This window comes from Prosopis cineraria, unplaced genomic scaffold (genome assembly GCF_029017545.1).
Source record: "Prosopis cineraria cultivar Desert tree isolate PC_DT_omini unplaced genomic scaffold, ASM2901754v1 PC12, whole genome shotgun sequence".
Classification (NCBI taxonomy): Eukaryota; Viridiplantae; Streptophyta; class Magnoliopsida; order Fabales; family Fabaceae; genus Prosopis; species Prosopis cineraria.
The window spans coordinates 43,671,995-43,687,935 of NW_026555343.1; the positions used below are offsets into that span (position 1 = coordinate 43,671,995).

At 33.3% G+C, this 15,941-nt stretch overlaps 2 protein-coding genes across 2 annotated transcripts; one reads left to right on the forward strand and one right to left on the reverse strand.

Moving 5' to 3' along the window:
- Positions 1–536: 536 nt before the first annotated feature.
- Positions 537–1,723, forward strand: LOC129287551 (putative ripening-related protein 1). The gene has a single exon (XM_054923755.1). The coding sequence runs from the start codon at positions 572–574 to the stop codon at positions 1,130–1,132; it is 561 nt and encodes a 186-aa protein (XP_054779730.1). The 5' UTR covers positions 537–571; the 3' UTR covers positions 1,133–1,723.
- Positions 1,724–3,202: 1,479 nt separating this feature from the next.
- On the reverse strand, positions 3,203–8,343 carry LOC129288433 (FT-interacting protein 7-like). The gene is made up of 2 exons (XM_054924999.1): positions 8,096–8,343; positions 3,203–6,551 (listed from the first exon to the last, which is right to left on the reverse strand). Exon 2 carries the CDS (start codon positions 6,502–6,504, stop codon positions 3,484–3,486), a length of 3,021 nt encoding a protein of 1,006 aa, XP_054780974.1. The 5' UTR covers positions 6,505–6,551; positions 8,096–8,343; the 3' UTR covers positions 3,203–3,483.
- Positions 8,344–15,941: the final 7,598 nt, after the last annotated feature.

Below are 15,941 nucleotides of genomic sequence, written 5' to 3' on the forward strand. Positions count from 1 at the left end.
ACTTGTTGATCCAACCGAAGCTGCAACATATGCTAGCTATTTGCACTTGTAACGTTGGTGATACCACCAACAATCCCATTGGTCATTCATTATACTTTCAACATATTACATCGTAATCAATCCCTTTCATTTATTTAACTCTTCCGTTACCGACTTGCTGCAGCATCGTGCAAAACACTTAACACCTAAAAACAGAATAAACTTGTACGCTACAGGAACTAGGGACAAACATCATAAGCTACTAACTTTGTATTAGATCTATATTACGTACGTGCTCTATTTTTTGTCATGGCAATTTCTTCCCTGGCGCTGGCGCCGTATGGAATATTTTTCTTGCTATCTAGTCAAATTACTTAATGAAGATCTACATAGATTGATTCGGACGTTCATCACAATGGAAATAAATAAAAATCACCACTTATTTCACAAGGAAGGGGTTACGTCTTCTCAATAAATACCCTCCTTCACAAGCTCTTTTCTGCAGATCGCGATTAACTGATCTATTCATTGAAACATAGGGAAGGAGAAGATGAAGATCCAACCTGGTATTTCAAATCCTGCTCTCATCTTCATGTTGTCTCTTGTTCTTGTAATGAATCTGATGGCGTCCATTTCTGGGGAAGGCGGTGGCACCTGCAAGCCCAATGGGAGATTAACCGGGAAGAAGCCTCCACCGGGAAAATGCAAGGGAGACTGCTGCCATCCGGGGAAGTCGTACCCCATCTTCCAGTGTTCGCCGCAGCTGACAAAGCGGACGAAGGCCACTCTAACTCTGAACAGCTTTAGGAGAGGCGGAGACGGAGGAGGGGCAGCAGCGTGCGACAACAAGTTCCACTCAGACGACACTCCGGTGGTGGCGCTATCAACGGGATGGTTCAACCACAAGAAGAGGTGCCGCAAGAGTATCGTCATCTTTGGGAATGGAAGGAGGGTGAAGGCCACGGTGGTTGACGAGTGTGACTCCACAAAAGGCTGCGATGCAGAGCATAGTTTTCAGCCTCCGTGCCCTCCTAACGTCGTTGATGCTTCTAAAGCTGTTTGGAAGGCTCTGGGTGTGCCCCAGAAAGACTGGGGCGAGCTTCATGTTGAATGGTCTGATGCATGGAGAACAAGTTCTCGTGCACACACATAATGTTTGAGGCTAGCTTGCTTGTATCTACGAGCCAATGATGTGCACGAGAATTCCTCTCCATGTGTGCGGGAATAAGGTGAAGAGAAATTTTTAGGTACGTTGAATTTATAGAAAATATAGCAACAAGCGGATCATGAAAAGACGCAACGCCTATCAAAAGCGGCTTAAAGAAGGGAGAGTTCCATGTCATGGTTAAGGCATCGAATTCTTCTGACAGATATGATTAAGTTATAACATACTATTTTTCAAAGTTATTATTGATATTTTTAAAGTTACAATTCGGTTTGCTCGAAAAAATGTTCTTGCTTTGTTACGAGTTGTAACTTTGAGAAACATCAGCGGTGACTTTAAAAAGTAGAATAAATCATTTTGGCCCTGCAGAAAAAATATTGATTTTTATGATCTTTTAAAATAATTATCATTTGCTATATATATGATCAGGTTCAGTGGAACTTCCCCTTTCATAAATCTCCTCACGTGCCCCGTGTCTATTTTATGATCAGTTTGGTATATAAATTTTTCCATGAATTCAACCTGCTTGAAAAATTTTCTTTTAAAGGGTACCATGGTTTGTGATTTTCTTAATTGAAATTTATGTAGAATAAAGAAGATTGAAATAAGTGAAAGGCTGTGTTTTAAGTTTTTGCTTCATCAATTGTATGTCGTGGAAAAGGTGATGAATAAACTTGATGATCATATATTTAATTATGGAGCATACTTGTGTGTGTGATTTTCAGTATGTGCAAGTGTGCGTGCATATAGGGACCAATTTGAACTAATAACTTGTTAATCAGCGAAAGACATTTATGAAAGCATATGTATGGGCTTCTTAACGGGATTGTGTGGACGGGATGAAAAGGGGCTGAATGACGTAAATTAATACGTAATACCTATAACAAAGAACAAGGCATACAACCATGTGGTATTTTAAATTGAAACATGTACAGGAGTGAGATACATTCAATATTTATATATAAGAAAAAAGTGACAGTCTTCCTGTTAAATTTGTAATTAAGATAAACATGTGCATTTATCTCATTGCGTTTCCTTGCTATGTGTGACTTGGGAAAAAGAGCCAAACGTGCGAACTGATGGAATTCTGCCACCAACATATTGAAATCAAAATATGCATGATTGTTTCACCCAAAAGGGAAAAAAAAAAACATGCATGATTGTGGCAGACTTACTTATCTAATTCAAATTAAAACAATCCAAATTATGATAATTAAATATATAGTTCCTTGCATTAATTTGATAAGGATGCCCCTTCTTATGTATGGGTTGGGAATTTATGATTGGATAGTTAGTGGGTCTGATTCTTTTGTCTGAAGAATCAGCCGCCTGGAATCTCTCATTGCTGCTCTGCTCATAACATATTCGCCTTCTATGAGCAACGGAAGACAGATTCTAGCAACAATATTAGCAGCTCAACAAACAACAATATTGCTCTTAGATTCTCTATTTGAAGCATAGGGTGGACACAAACTAGATAGGGAAAATGACTCCTCTTTTTGTCTTCTACAAGAATTATCACAAAAGGCTGTGATGCAGAGCGCCCATGATTATTGACTTCCAGCTTCCGTGCTCTGATAACGTCGTCCATGCTTCTGCAGCAGTTTGGAAGGCTATATACATGGCATGCAGACACACCAATGTTCTGCAGGACGGATTACGATTGCATCCAACCATTAGTTTGATGGTCGGGTGGTCTTTTTTTAATTATTAGTTATACTATTCAAAAGTATCGGCCCTTCATTGAACAGAACACTAAAAACTTTATACTCCTTCAATAGGGTGGTGGTTCAGATTCAGCCCCAGATCTAGACTTGCTCCCTCAATCTTGTACAGCAATCTCAATTGATTTTTTTTTTTTTTTGGGGGTGGGGGACGCAAGGTAAAATTGTATATGTAACCCACTTCAATGGTAATTTATAAGCTTCTAAATCCAATCTGAAATCCTTTGTAAGCCTCAACTACATAAACTAAAGGAAAATCACATTCAAGAATTACTCAAACAAATTATTTACAGATAAAGACTAATAACAAATTACATTTGAAAAAAAAAATCAATTTTCTTATTTTAACAACAATCAATTTTGTATTGATTCTTGTCTGCAAATAATTTTTTTAAGTGGTCCTTTGATATGATTCTCCCATAAACTGACATCAGCATTTATGATATGGAAAATTAAGCTGCAACAATTCACTTCCTTAATATTCTACATCCCATACATTTAGAAAATTTTGCAACCAAACCCATGTTAAGGCGCCATCATATAACCCTTGGGTTTTTTTACAAGCATTGCAAAACATAAGTCATATCTAAGGCGTGATGGTAGCAGAGACTCCATCTACAGCATGCTATCTGTACGAGCTGGCAGCCTTCTAAAGAAATTCACAGCCGCTGGAGGTGTCTTGTCCCGAAGATTTGGGTGCCTCATCAGGTAAAATCCAGCTAAAACCACCACCATCTGGAAGGGTGCCAAATACAACACAACGGCACCCACGAAGCAGAATGTCATGAAAATGGTGGTGGCCCGAGGATCACGCCAGCTCAAAAGCGCTTGAAGTCTCTCTCCCTGAGTAGCAATGTCGCCAACAACTGTCTGAATCTTCCCAGCAACACTTCTTAAACGATCATACCTCCATCGCACTACATCCGGGCTCCTTGAGGTTGGAAATGTGTCAAATTCCTCATCAAGCTCGTCTGGGCTCACAGCATCAGCATGAGATAATTTGGTGTTCATGTGAGGAGGGTACCTTGGGCGGAATCTCCAATTCCACATTCCAATCACAAACATGTAGAGTAATATGGTTGGGAGAATAAGTTCCGGGAAACAAACAAGCAACAGAAAAAGAATGTGAACCAGCACCGTTGTGACAGGATGCTTCCATGTGGAAACATTACCCAACCATCTCCCTAGTGAAAGAACTCCTGAAAAGAATGACATCATTCTGAAGAAATTTGCCTTGCTACGCCTCATGCTCCACAGATGAGAGTCAGTGTCAGACATGAACTCAACAACCTCCTTCCTCAGAGGAGGTTCTGCACGGCTGAGCCTAGCTGCCACAATATTGACAGCCTGCTGTCGCAGTTTTTCCTGCTCCACAATATTAAGTGGCTTAATATAGTGCATTTTTGGCAAAGGAGGTTTAAAATACAAATACATCATGTCAGCCATTGATGTGCACGTGAATCGTATAGCCAAGTGCAATTCTCCCATTTTCTTGACGCCAGAAGGGTGCAGCATTAGTAAGGGATAAGAGTGTGTGTAAACACGACCAGTTTCAAGGGTTGAGATCCGGATTCGAACCTTTCCAATTTTTGAATCTTTGTTACCGTTTGAGCTCTTAATCTGCCCATTGTCAAACACCCCCACAGTGAGCACTGTAGCCGGATCATAAACCTCCCAACTGTATTGGTCATTGTATCTTGGGCTCAAGCTGCCAATAATGGTTCGAGTTCGCACCCATTTGTGCCCATACTTCGCCACACAGTATGTATCAGATGTCCCCTTTCCATCCCTTGTTTTCATTGGATGAAGTCCATCGGCATTTAAAATGCCAAGTTCTAACATGCCAATTGATTTCTTCCAGAGCTGTTTTGCTGTGGGCTGAAGATCACTACTATAATAAGTTGACTCATCAAGTACATGGTATCCACCGTCAAGACAGACACTTAGATGAAGTCTGCCAGAGAACTTGTCTTTCTCTTTCCTCCCCTGGTCCCCATCCATTGCTGATGACACGGACCTTTCAAGGGAGTACCACCTACTATGGATATGTCGATCATCAGCACGTTTTTCGACTGAGCTTAAAGAAATAACAGCATGCCCAATTGTTTCATCCTTGTTGGGACCAACATGATCTTCAACTGATAGCATCAGATATTCTTCAAAGGGTTCAGCAGCAACAAACATCAATTCCTGATCCCAACACAGGTTCATGGTCCTTGATTGAGCAGGTTTTGTCTTTAAAATCTGATTACCAATCTGCACCCTTACATAGGCATCAGGAAATCGAGACTTATCAGATAACGGTAGGTCCTGTGCCTCAATTACCCTGACCCTTACATACCATAGTCTCGGTGAATGGTAAACTTTTGATCGAATCTGAGAGGCACCAGCTGAAGAGATTCCACTAGAAGATATGGCATCAGAATGCCAAGCATCAGGAAAAGCTTCATCAGCTTGTGTGCCATGCCAGACAGCAAGCATCAACTCTCCTTTCTTCTTATCACCAGTCTTTCCTTCAAGTCGATACCATTCAGGAGCCAAAGGACTATCAGGTGGAACCCTCTGAGGAACTTCATGCAGATCAAATCGAACAGTGCCAAGAACATGATCAACTAAGGTATTCTTGTCTTTGACAACTACTTCAAGGACAGAGGACTGTACATTGTCCTTTGCAAAGGCAAACACCTCATTCCACTCAGGGTCTTGGTTTTTTTCAAAGTGCTTGGTAACTCCTTTGTAGTTTCCAACCCTCACCTCCACATATGGGTCAACACTCGCAACCACATCCTTTGCTGGAAGATCATGAGCTTTCACAACTCGTACAAAAAGGTACCCTATTTGTTCAACAAGGTCGTAGGTGCCAGCTGGCCTATACCCACGTATAACTCGACCCCCAACAACTTGGCCCCCTCCAAGAAAAGGACTTGTCTCTTTCAAGGCATAATCAACTGGAGATGATGCAAATACATGTACAGCTTTCGAAGCAGCTAATCCAGAATTTGACTCCTTCATCCCATGACCTTTTGTTGGCTGAGCAGCTGCTGGGGAAGAAGAAAGCTGTTGCTGTGCTTGCTTTGAGTTAGCAATGCTATGAAATGTATGCCTGACCTCATTTTTCTTACGGGAAAAGACATTCAGCACTGACCTTGTAAATGATACTGATGCTTCACCTTCGGTTGTATGTTGATCTGTATTGATTGAGGGTTCCATAACAGGAAGAGGGTCTGAGGATGTGATAGAAGGGTCATCTGTAACAAATACCTTCAAACCAAGCTCTCCTTTTACGCGGGAAAAGATATCTTTCCTTTCCAAAGGGTAGTGAAGGACGACAGCATCAGAACAGGGGACAAATGATGTTGCAGTGAGACGGACCTTACCAAGGAAGAAATTGGAACTACTATTTTTGCTGTTGTGGTAGACAAAGGCTTCAAGTGTGAGGTTTGGCAACTTGCTTGAATCAGGGATATTGAAGTAAAAGATTTCATTCCAAGTAGGATTCAGATCCTTTTCTTTGGTTGTAGTCTGAAATTTCCGACCATCAAAATGAAGTTCAACAAAAGCACTGGATGAACGTCCATCTTTTGGCATAAGGTTATGAGCACCCACAACTTCCACACCAAGCTTGAGATTACTCATTGCCAATAATTAGCTACCAGCAAAAATTAGACAAATAGAAGCTATACCTGAAAAACAGGAAATTAAAATGGCTCAAAATTTGTACAGTATAAAATATAAAGTCCAATTAATTAAAAAAAAAAAAGACTAGTTGCTATTGGTTAGAATGACGGACAAGATCTTGTCATTATATTGCATATATCTAAAAGGCTAACCACAATATGTGGTACTAGCTATATGGTTAATATTATGTAATGAATAGTCTTATCTTTTATTCTCGACCTGCCCGCTATGCCATAACATAATCTGAACAACTACCTTTTAAAAACATCTCTCAACCTAAATTTCGTGGAAGAAGCACTCTGGAAGAAGGAAGCAATTGCAGGTGAATTCAAAACACAGAGATAGTAAGCATCATACTTCAGACTCAAACTAGTCCAGTTATTATATAATTGTAATAGATGAGAACGAGCAACATCACTGCTGGAGATGTAGCTAGTTTTAAAACTTTAAAATTTACTAAGCACAAGTAGCCTTCAAAATCACTGAAAATGTGAATATTCGGAAATACTCGACCAACTATAGTTTTTGGCTTATCAAAAGAGGTCTCAAACTTTCAGGGTTAATATATACTAGTTTATTTTCAATGATTTTAATCAATATACGACATCAATATTAAATGAAATATTGCTTCATATATTTCATCGACTAGCATTTTCCCACGCAAAATATAGCAAGACTACTCCCCCCACACCCCAAAAAAAAAAGAAAAAGAAAAGAAAAGTAGTGCCGGTCGCGGAAGAAAACAAAATAAATCAAAGCATACGCCCGAAAGATTTTTTTGGTTTTGGGGCGGGCGGGGTGGGTTTTGGAGAAAAGGAGTCACAGTTAGACCAAGTTATTCTTTGAGGTCTTACAAGAGCGAGGAAGATTCCCAGCAGTATCCAAGAACCAAACCCACATCTTTCTTCTCTTTGAGCCAAAAAAGCAAGACAAGAATCAAAATAACATCTTTCACGAACAAAATCAACAAAGAACCATGCCATTTCAGAGAAGGGATAAAAGGAAGAGGTTCCTTATATGTTGACCTCAGTCAAGGGGATCATAACAAGAATAGCCCCTCAAGAAAACACAGTTTAAAAAAGAAAACCATTGATCATGAATTCCCTAGCGTTATGGCTTTTGTTTATTTTTGTGAGGTTGGAAGTTGCACAAGTTTCTCTTCTTCACATTGAATAATAAATACCAAAAATATACGATTTTTCTGCCAAACAAATAGACAGATGAAGCACCGAAATTACTTTTCTAGAACCATAAACAGATTTTTCTTTATAACTTTTCTCGAAAAGCACAAAGTAGAATTATTTTTAAAGTGATTCTTCGAACATTTCTGCTTGATTATGAAATCACATAAAAGGGGAATGTCACCAAGGGAAAAAAATTCATCTTTCATGACAAAGAATTCAATATCTTCTGAAAATTTCGCTAAATAGAAACCAAACCTCAAGCATCAGCAAAATACTCGACAGACCCAGACAGAAGCACCCGCAAAAACAGCAAAAGCAGGACCCCAAAAAAGACCAAAGAAAGAAAGAAAAAGAAAGAAAGGCACCTCGGATTTCAGCTTCGAGATGTTTAGTTGAAGAGCTGAAGAAAAGCCTAATAAAAATCAACGAAATCGGCTCTTCAAGATCGAGGTCAGTAGCTGAAACCAGTAAAGCAGAGTCGTGAGAGTGGAGAAAGACCGGAAGATGACGGGAAAGCAGTCCCGAAACGGTTTGCCTACCGCCCACAGAGAGAGCGAGAGAGGGAGAGGGAAAGCGACTGGAAAGTGACGAGATGACTGAGGAACGAATGAAGAAGAGGTGGTCCGCTTCGGTTGTGTTGTGTAGTTACAGCGCACGCTTATGCGCCAATGATGTGTCCGTCTAGATTTCAGGTATAATAAATTATAAAAATAATTAATTAAATGATAAATTTTAATTATAATTAATTATATTATAATATAATTTAGGGGCTTTAGCAAATTTAGCCAATATTATATAATTAAATAAAGCTAATAACCTACTTGTTCTTAAATTAAGATAATGGCCGTTTGTTAATTTACCTTTGATACAAAAGACAAAACTATCCTTTAACACTACAATACTCTGATTCTTCCTTTTCACACTGGCTTCACTTTCACCCACCTGAAAATGTGGAGATGACACTACACTCTTAATCACAACGATGAAGAAATTGATAGTAGACAACAAAACAGCTCACATTGATGGATCAATGGAGTTTGAGATTCAGCTAAGAGACTATAAGAATGTAAGGCAAGGCAGACTAAAAGCTATAGATTCAAGTTGAAAAATCATGAATGCAAGGTGAAAAAGTCTAAAACTGCAGCTTTTATACAAAGCCACACTAAAGCTGCAAATCTAGGGTGAGGAAGTTCGATCAGACTCTGTTACAAAAGTCAGAGTTTAAGCCGTATATCAATGATATAGTATCACAGATCAATAATGGAGTTTTCTTTTTAATGTTTAATGTCCTCTTCGTAATATCTGAAAAAAAACAGAGAGAGAGAGAGAGAGGAAGAGCTCTGTGATGAAAATGGTGATCTAGAAAAATTAGATAAAAAATTTTGATGAAAAAAAACACTGTATAAGAGATGAATATAATGATCAAGAAAAATCAGATCCAAAATATATGATGAAAAAAATATTCAGAAATGATAAATCAAAAGAGAGCACACACAATATGATTTTTGATGATAAAAATGACAAATCCAATCAGCTAAAGATTAGTTAGATCAAATATATTTTGTTTTAATAATAAATTTATTTTGAGGATAAAAAAGAAAAACACATCTAATTGATTTTATGAATGGGCCATATTTTAAAATATTTAAAAACCTTATTCATAATTTATGGGAGTTGTATTTTTTGAGGCCATTGAACTAATTTTCTCTATAATTTATTTGAATATTATTTTTTAAAATTAATTTTAATAAAATTAAAAATGTTTAGATAGTTTAATTAAAATTAATTTTAATTATATAAATTATTATATAATGTAATTCTTAAAAATCAAACATTAATATTTTAAAAATACAAAGTTTGAATTTTATTAAAAAAAGAGAAAAAAAGAAAATTTTATTTTTTTATTAAATTATGTTTTTTTTATAATTTTTTTTTGAGCCCGTTTTTATTTTTTTAATATTTTTTGACAAACTTTTTCCTATAAGCTCTAATTCTCAACTTTTAAAAATAATTAATTTTTGATCCAAAAATCGATTAATAAAAAAAAGAGTGTTTGAATAATTTTGTGTGGAATTAATTTTTTAAGCCAAAAATTAATTATTTTTGCTGTTCAAACACACACATTGAAGGTGAAAACTTTCCCGTCAGCGGTTGCTTGGTTGGCACACATTTTTCAAATTCAAGACAAAATAATGACACCACAAATTATATTTGCTTCCCAATATATCCTCCTCCAAATTTTATTTCTAATTTCAAAAATAAACGGGCATGTTCCTAATATTCATCATATAAAATTTTAAAAACTAAAATATTAATGATTTTTAAATAGTGTGACTTGTTTATTATTTTATATTTTTAGTCAGCAATCTCACACTCTTATCATTTTCATCCTTATTTTATTTTATTTTCAAACTTTATTTACTTTCTTTTTATTTCTTATTTTTTATTCTAAATTATATTCATCTCTGTGGTTTATTTATTATTTTAAAATAATTTTTAACTTTCTCGAAATACAATAAATAAAGATAATGAAAAGTGTTAAATGTGGGACAAATTAAATGAAGTAATCAATTTTTTTTAAAAAAAAGCTAAACTAAAACAAATAAATTAATTAAAGAGTCAAATTAGTAGTGACAGTTAGGCCATATTCTGGCGAAACTATTTTTGTTTCGTTATTGATTTATTTGTATTAATTTACCTTCTCATTTTTTGTTTCAATTTATTTCCAATTTTTCAAATAAAGTCAATGTAATGGGGGATGACATTAGCATTTATTTGGTTGGCGGGGAGAGATTTGAGGGGTGAACAAGAACAGGTGGAAAGTTAAAGGCAATGGGTGATCTAAATCTAATCTAAACTAGCAAGTAGCAATACACATGCACGGGATATATTTGTTTTGGGTAAAGTAATAAATTTAATAATATATTATTTTTTAAAGAATATTTAGTAACCTAAATTATCAGATGATGTAAAATAAATTACGAACTTTAAAAAATGAAGCATCCAATATCCCACTGTTAGCTTCAACTGACAGACATTATGTTAAGCCTATAATTACACATGGCACGACACGATCACGACACGTCAATATCATAAAAGTGTAAATTTAATTATAAATTATTTTTTGATGAGTATTGGGTAGTTTCTATTATAAAAAAGATAGATCATTTAACACATTTTCATTAATTTTGATTAAATATTATTTATTTTCATATTTAAAAGCCCAAGGACGTATCTATGTTATGACTTATGGGGCAATTGCCCCCACAAGACTAAAAAAAATTACATATAATAATCCAAAATCTTTCAATTGCCCCTTACCCTAATAGAAAATTTTCACTTTTCCCATAAGGTCTCTCTTATCCCCTAAAAAAATATTTAACTCAAATTTTATATATAATTTATAATCTTAAATAAATGGAGGGAGAAATAATTTAAAAAGTAAATTTCTTTAATTTTAAATCTTTTTAAAAATAATTAACATTTATCTTGTGTAACAAATTTGCCCTTACTATCAAATTTTTCTGAATCCATCACTGAAGAGGCTCACAAAACATTAATCTCTCAAATTTTCTTGCCTTTATTTTCAGTATCAACTCAAGAAGAAGATGTTCAAAGAGTTCTTATTTGAAGACATTCACAAGGACGATGCCAATGAAGTAGAAGCTTGATTTTATTACGCATGAAGCTTAATTCTAGCTTAGTTTAGACACGGATGATTTTTTCTACTTTGTTAGTGTTGTCTTTGTGAGTGTCTTCAGATAAAAAATTTTTGAACCTCTTCTTCTCGAGCTAAGATTGAGAATGAAGGCAAGAAGATTGGAGTGATTAATGGTTTGTGGGCCTTATAAGTATGAAAATAAATGGTATCTAGTCAAAATTGAGGAAAAGATGTTGGATGGTTCTTTTTTATAGTAAAGACTACCCAATGCTCCTCAATAAATAGTTCATGACTAACTTTACACATTTACCATGTTGACATGTCATGTCACATGTCATTGTAGGCTCCACATAATGCCCTTCAATTGAAGTTAACAACGGGCTACTGATACTTCATTTTTAAAGGTTCATGATTTATTTTATATCATTTAATAGTTTAGGCTGCTAGATGTTCTTCGAAAAATAGTATAAGGACAAATTTGCACCTTACCCTTTTTTTATACAAAATAATATTAAATGAAAGATAAAATATTGTACAATATATATATATATATAAACATTAAATAGTAAATTTTGTAGAAATCTATTACATAATTAAGATATCAAAACTTGTCAATTGTCGCTACGAGACATTGATCCTAGTAAAGTGGGTTATATAACCATTTAAGAACGAAGCCTCAAGTTCAAATTTTTGTGAATATAGAAGATGTTTTTAGAAAAGTTATCTCCAGCCCAACTCTAATAATATTTAAATTTAACTTAATCAAATAGCTATATGAAAAATAATTATTAATTGTCAATTACCATCCTCTGATCTATTTACAACATGGCCTACATAAACACATTAAAATGTACCTCTCATGTTTATATTTTTCTTTTAAATTGAAGTCCAAAGTTAAGGGGTGTGAATAGTAGAATTATTAATGAGACATAATTGTAACAACCTTTCCCATGTCCAATCACAAAATAGGATAAGAATGAAACTTTTATCTTGTATCTCGTACCTACTATTTAAGATTGAGACTAGATAGGAAAATTTTATAAAAATTATAATGGTTAAATTTTAAGACACTGTAAAAAGACTCTAGAAATTTTTAATTTGTTTTGCAATGTATATAATTTCTGTTAACTCATCTCATAAATTAATATTTGGTAAAAAAAAATCCCATAAATCAATAAGCTTTTTTATCAATTAAATTGATCATATCCCCTGTACTTCATCATTCATGCTATCCATATATTTTAATTTAATGTCATGTACGGTACTAAAATTTATATATTATTGTTAATCAAGAACAAGTTCTCTCTTGCAGTTTTGGAATATATGTCCTCATCATCTTGTCTTGAGTAACATTTGCATCGCCCTAAGTTTTTAAAAAATGTGCATCTTAAAATTTTTAAATCAAAATTAAAATACATTTACAAGATTATTTTAAATTACATATTAAAAATAATATAAACATAACAATATGAATTTTCTTCTTATTTTTTTAAAATATCTATAACAATACACTCAAATATGTGTGTAGTCTTTGATTACAAAATGAACTAAGTTTTAAGAGATTAATTAAGATTTAATATGTTATATATATATATATATATATATTGGCCATATTATTTTTTGGATTGAGTGAAAAGATTCAATTTTCCTAAGGACCTTAATTTTTTTTAAACTTATTTGAGCTGGGATTTAAATTGCACTAATATAATCTGGAGAATATCCTTAAATAATTTGGATCGCACTAATTAATATAATCCTAGATAATCATGGAGGATTCAGCAGTTCCTCAATGCAAAACGAAATAAATTTGTTTTGATGTGTTTTGGAGAATTAATGCGTTAGATCACACCACGAAAAATCGCTTCCTAAATGGTGTCCCCAATTAAATCTCCTCAACAAAAATTCAAATTCACATATCACAAATAATATATCAAAGCTAACCAAAAGACAAAATAATTTATAATGAACGGATTTATGATTATATTTTCAACATTACAAAAAAGTAAATAGGCTCATAAATTCATCTAAGACACTAAATTCATTTTTTGTATAATATTCCCTATCAACTTTTGTAAATAGTGTAATCTATCTCTTACTATTAATAAAAATTAATTTTAATTGTTAGTTGATAAAAAAAAGGCCCTTAAAAATTTATGACAAAGAACCAATAAAATTTTCTTAATCCTTTTCTATAATTTTTTGAATCATTGTTTGTAATTTTTGAGCTCTTTATTTTAATTTTTGCTCATTTTTGTAACTTTTGAAGTTATTTTTTATTATTTTTTAATCAACTAATGGTCAAAATTAAATTTAGTAAACTATACAAGTTAAATTGCATCATTTTTAAAAAAATAAAGAAGAACATTGCATAAAAAAATGAGTTTAGGGTCTTAAATATTTCCAAACCTCTTGTTTAGGTGTCAATTTGCTCTTAAGAAGCACACAACATTTTAAAGTATTAGTTGTAGTATTATTTTTTCTTAAAATAATTAAAACAGAGTATTTTTGTGTTTGTCAATAAATTCTCTAACGATCAAATTGGAGTCCTAGTTAGTATTTTCTAATGGTCAACATTAAGAATTTGATGAGAAGAGCAAAAATGCTTTATTTTAATTATTTTAAAGACAAAATTGTTTCAATTAATAGTCTATGATGCTAGGTGTTTCTCACATAATACTTTAAAGGCAAAAATACATCTTTACCCTTTGCTCTTTCACCCTATTTTCAATAAATTGCAAATTTTATTCTGAAAATTAAATATGTGGATTGTATGGATTCACTAAATACAATCATAATAAACCCATGTAAATTGGGACAAAATATTGAATTTGTTAAACATTATTGATTTCAACAAAAAAATAAAGAACAGAATATTGAATGACGAGCTATTTTCAGCAATTATCAAAGTAAATTGGGACAATTCTTGTAATACAAAATCATCATATGCGGTTGTATCCCTAGCTCGTGTCTCATAAAATAAAATATAGAGACCTCCAATAGTGAAAGAGAACCCTTGAATAGTAATGAGCAATAACTTTGAAGCTTTACATGAATTCATATGACATTTAAATGATAAGTCATATAACAGCAATTTCGTTATAACTACAGAATAAAGCGGTGGAGAAAAAAAAAAGAAATGACAGCTTTTTTTGCATTGGAGATGTTAAACTACCCTCTAGAGCCATAGTCTCCGGGCAAGTTCATAGTATACCTTGAAATTGATGCTCGTAAAAATATGTAATCAATCATATACACAATTTTATCCATTCTCTTGGTATCATTGGAGAATTAATTAATTCTTCTATACCCAACAATAAATTTCATATTCTTGTTTTGAAATGCAATCAGGCATATTAAATTCAGCCACACATGTAAGGACTCCATTATTTTTTTTAATGGAGATTCAAATTTGCTTTGACTTGTTGAGCAGAGTTAATGCATCTGATTATATCACAAAAGACGCTTAATAAATGGTGCCGGATGGAGAATAATATATCAAAGAAATAATATATTTTTTTTTTTTGCAAATTTAATCAACAAAATACGAGAGAGAAACGTGCAATTGATGTGATTTTAATTTATAACATCCCGGCACACATGCTTTTATATATATATATATATATATATATATATTAGAATTCAAATATTGGATGCTCATTCACCGTGTACAAAGAAAATTAGATTTCATATTTTCAGAAAAGGAACTCATGGAAATTGATTTAATACAAAGTTGACGCTTTTAATTAGAGTTTGTATAAAAATTATACATGAAAAATAATTGTTTAAAAAAATATCAAAATTTAAGGACAAAGTTATTAATACTTGGTCAGCAAAAAAATTGGAATAAAGAGTAGATCCAATAGAAAGATAGGGATAAAAAGACATATCGTGAGCATCTAAGTTGATCTGACACCAATGACCACACAAGCTTCACTCATAAAAAGCAGTCTAAACTTGCACACATTTACGTGTGCAATCAATAGCAATGTTGATTGATTTGCCTCTCTATGTTTGTGAACTGGTCTCATTGAAAAATTGAATCTTTTATTTTCATAGCAATGTTGGACCCATGCTTATAAACCAGTGTAATTTCATTAAAGCAACCAACTTTGAAGTGCATGAAAGATGAAATCATAGCCCTACAAATAAAAATTGTACAATTAGATGTTGAGTAACGTGTAACATGTAAGTAAATCACATTCTAAAATTAAACTGACTACTAAGGTCAAAAAATAACAATTCAAATCAAATTGATAATTATGTGATGAGGAGGACTGAGAAGTAAAACTCTTATATTCCTTCCGTCCTAAATTATAAGGCATTTTTAAAGAAATTTCTTCGCTCTAAATTATAAGATATTTTGAGTAAATTAAAATTTTATTAAATACATCAATTCTAATATTATCTTTTCTCCCTCTATAATTAATTTTCATCCCTTCTCTTTTCAATATATTAACTTATGGGTATTTTTAAAAGTTTATATTTTTGTTTTGGAAAGTTAAGGTTGCTAAGTATATTTAATAAGATTTATTAGTATATGAAATTTTGTG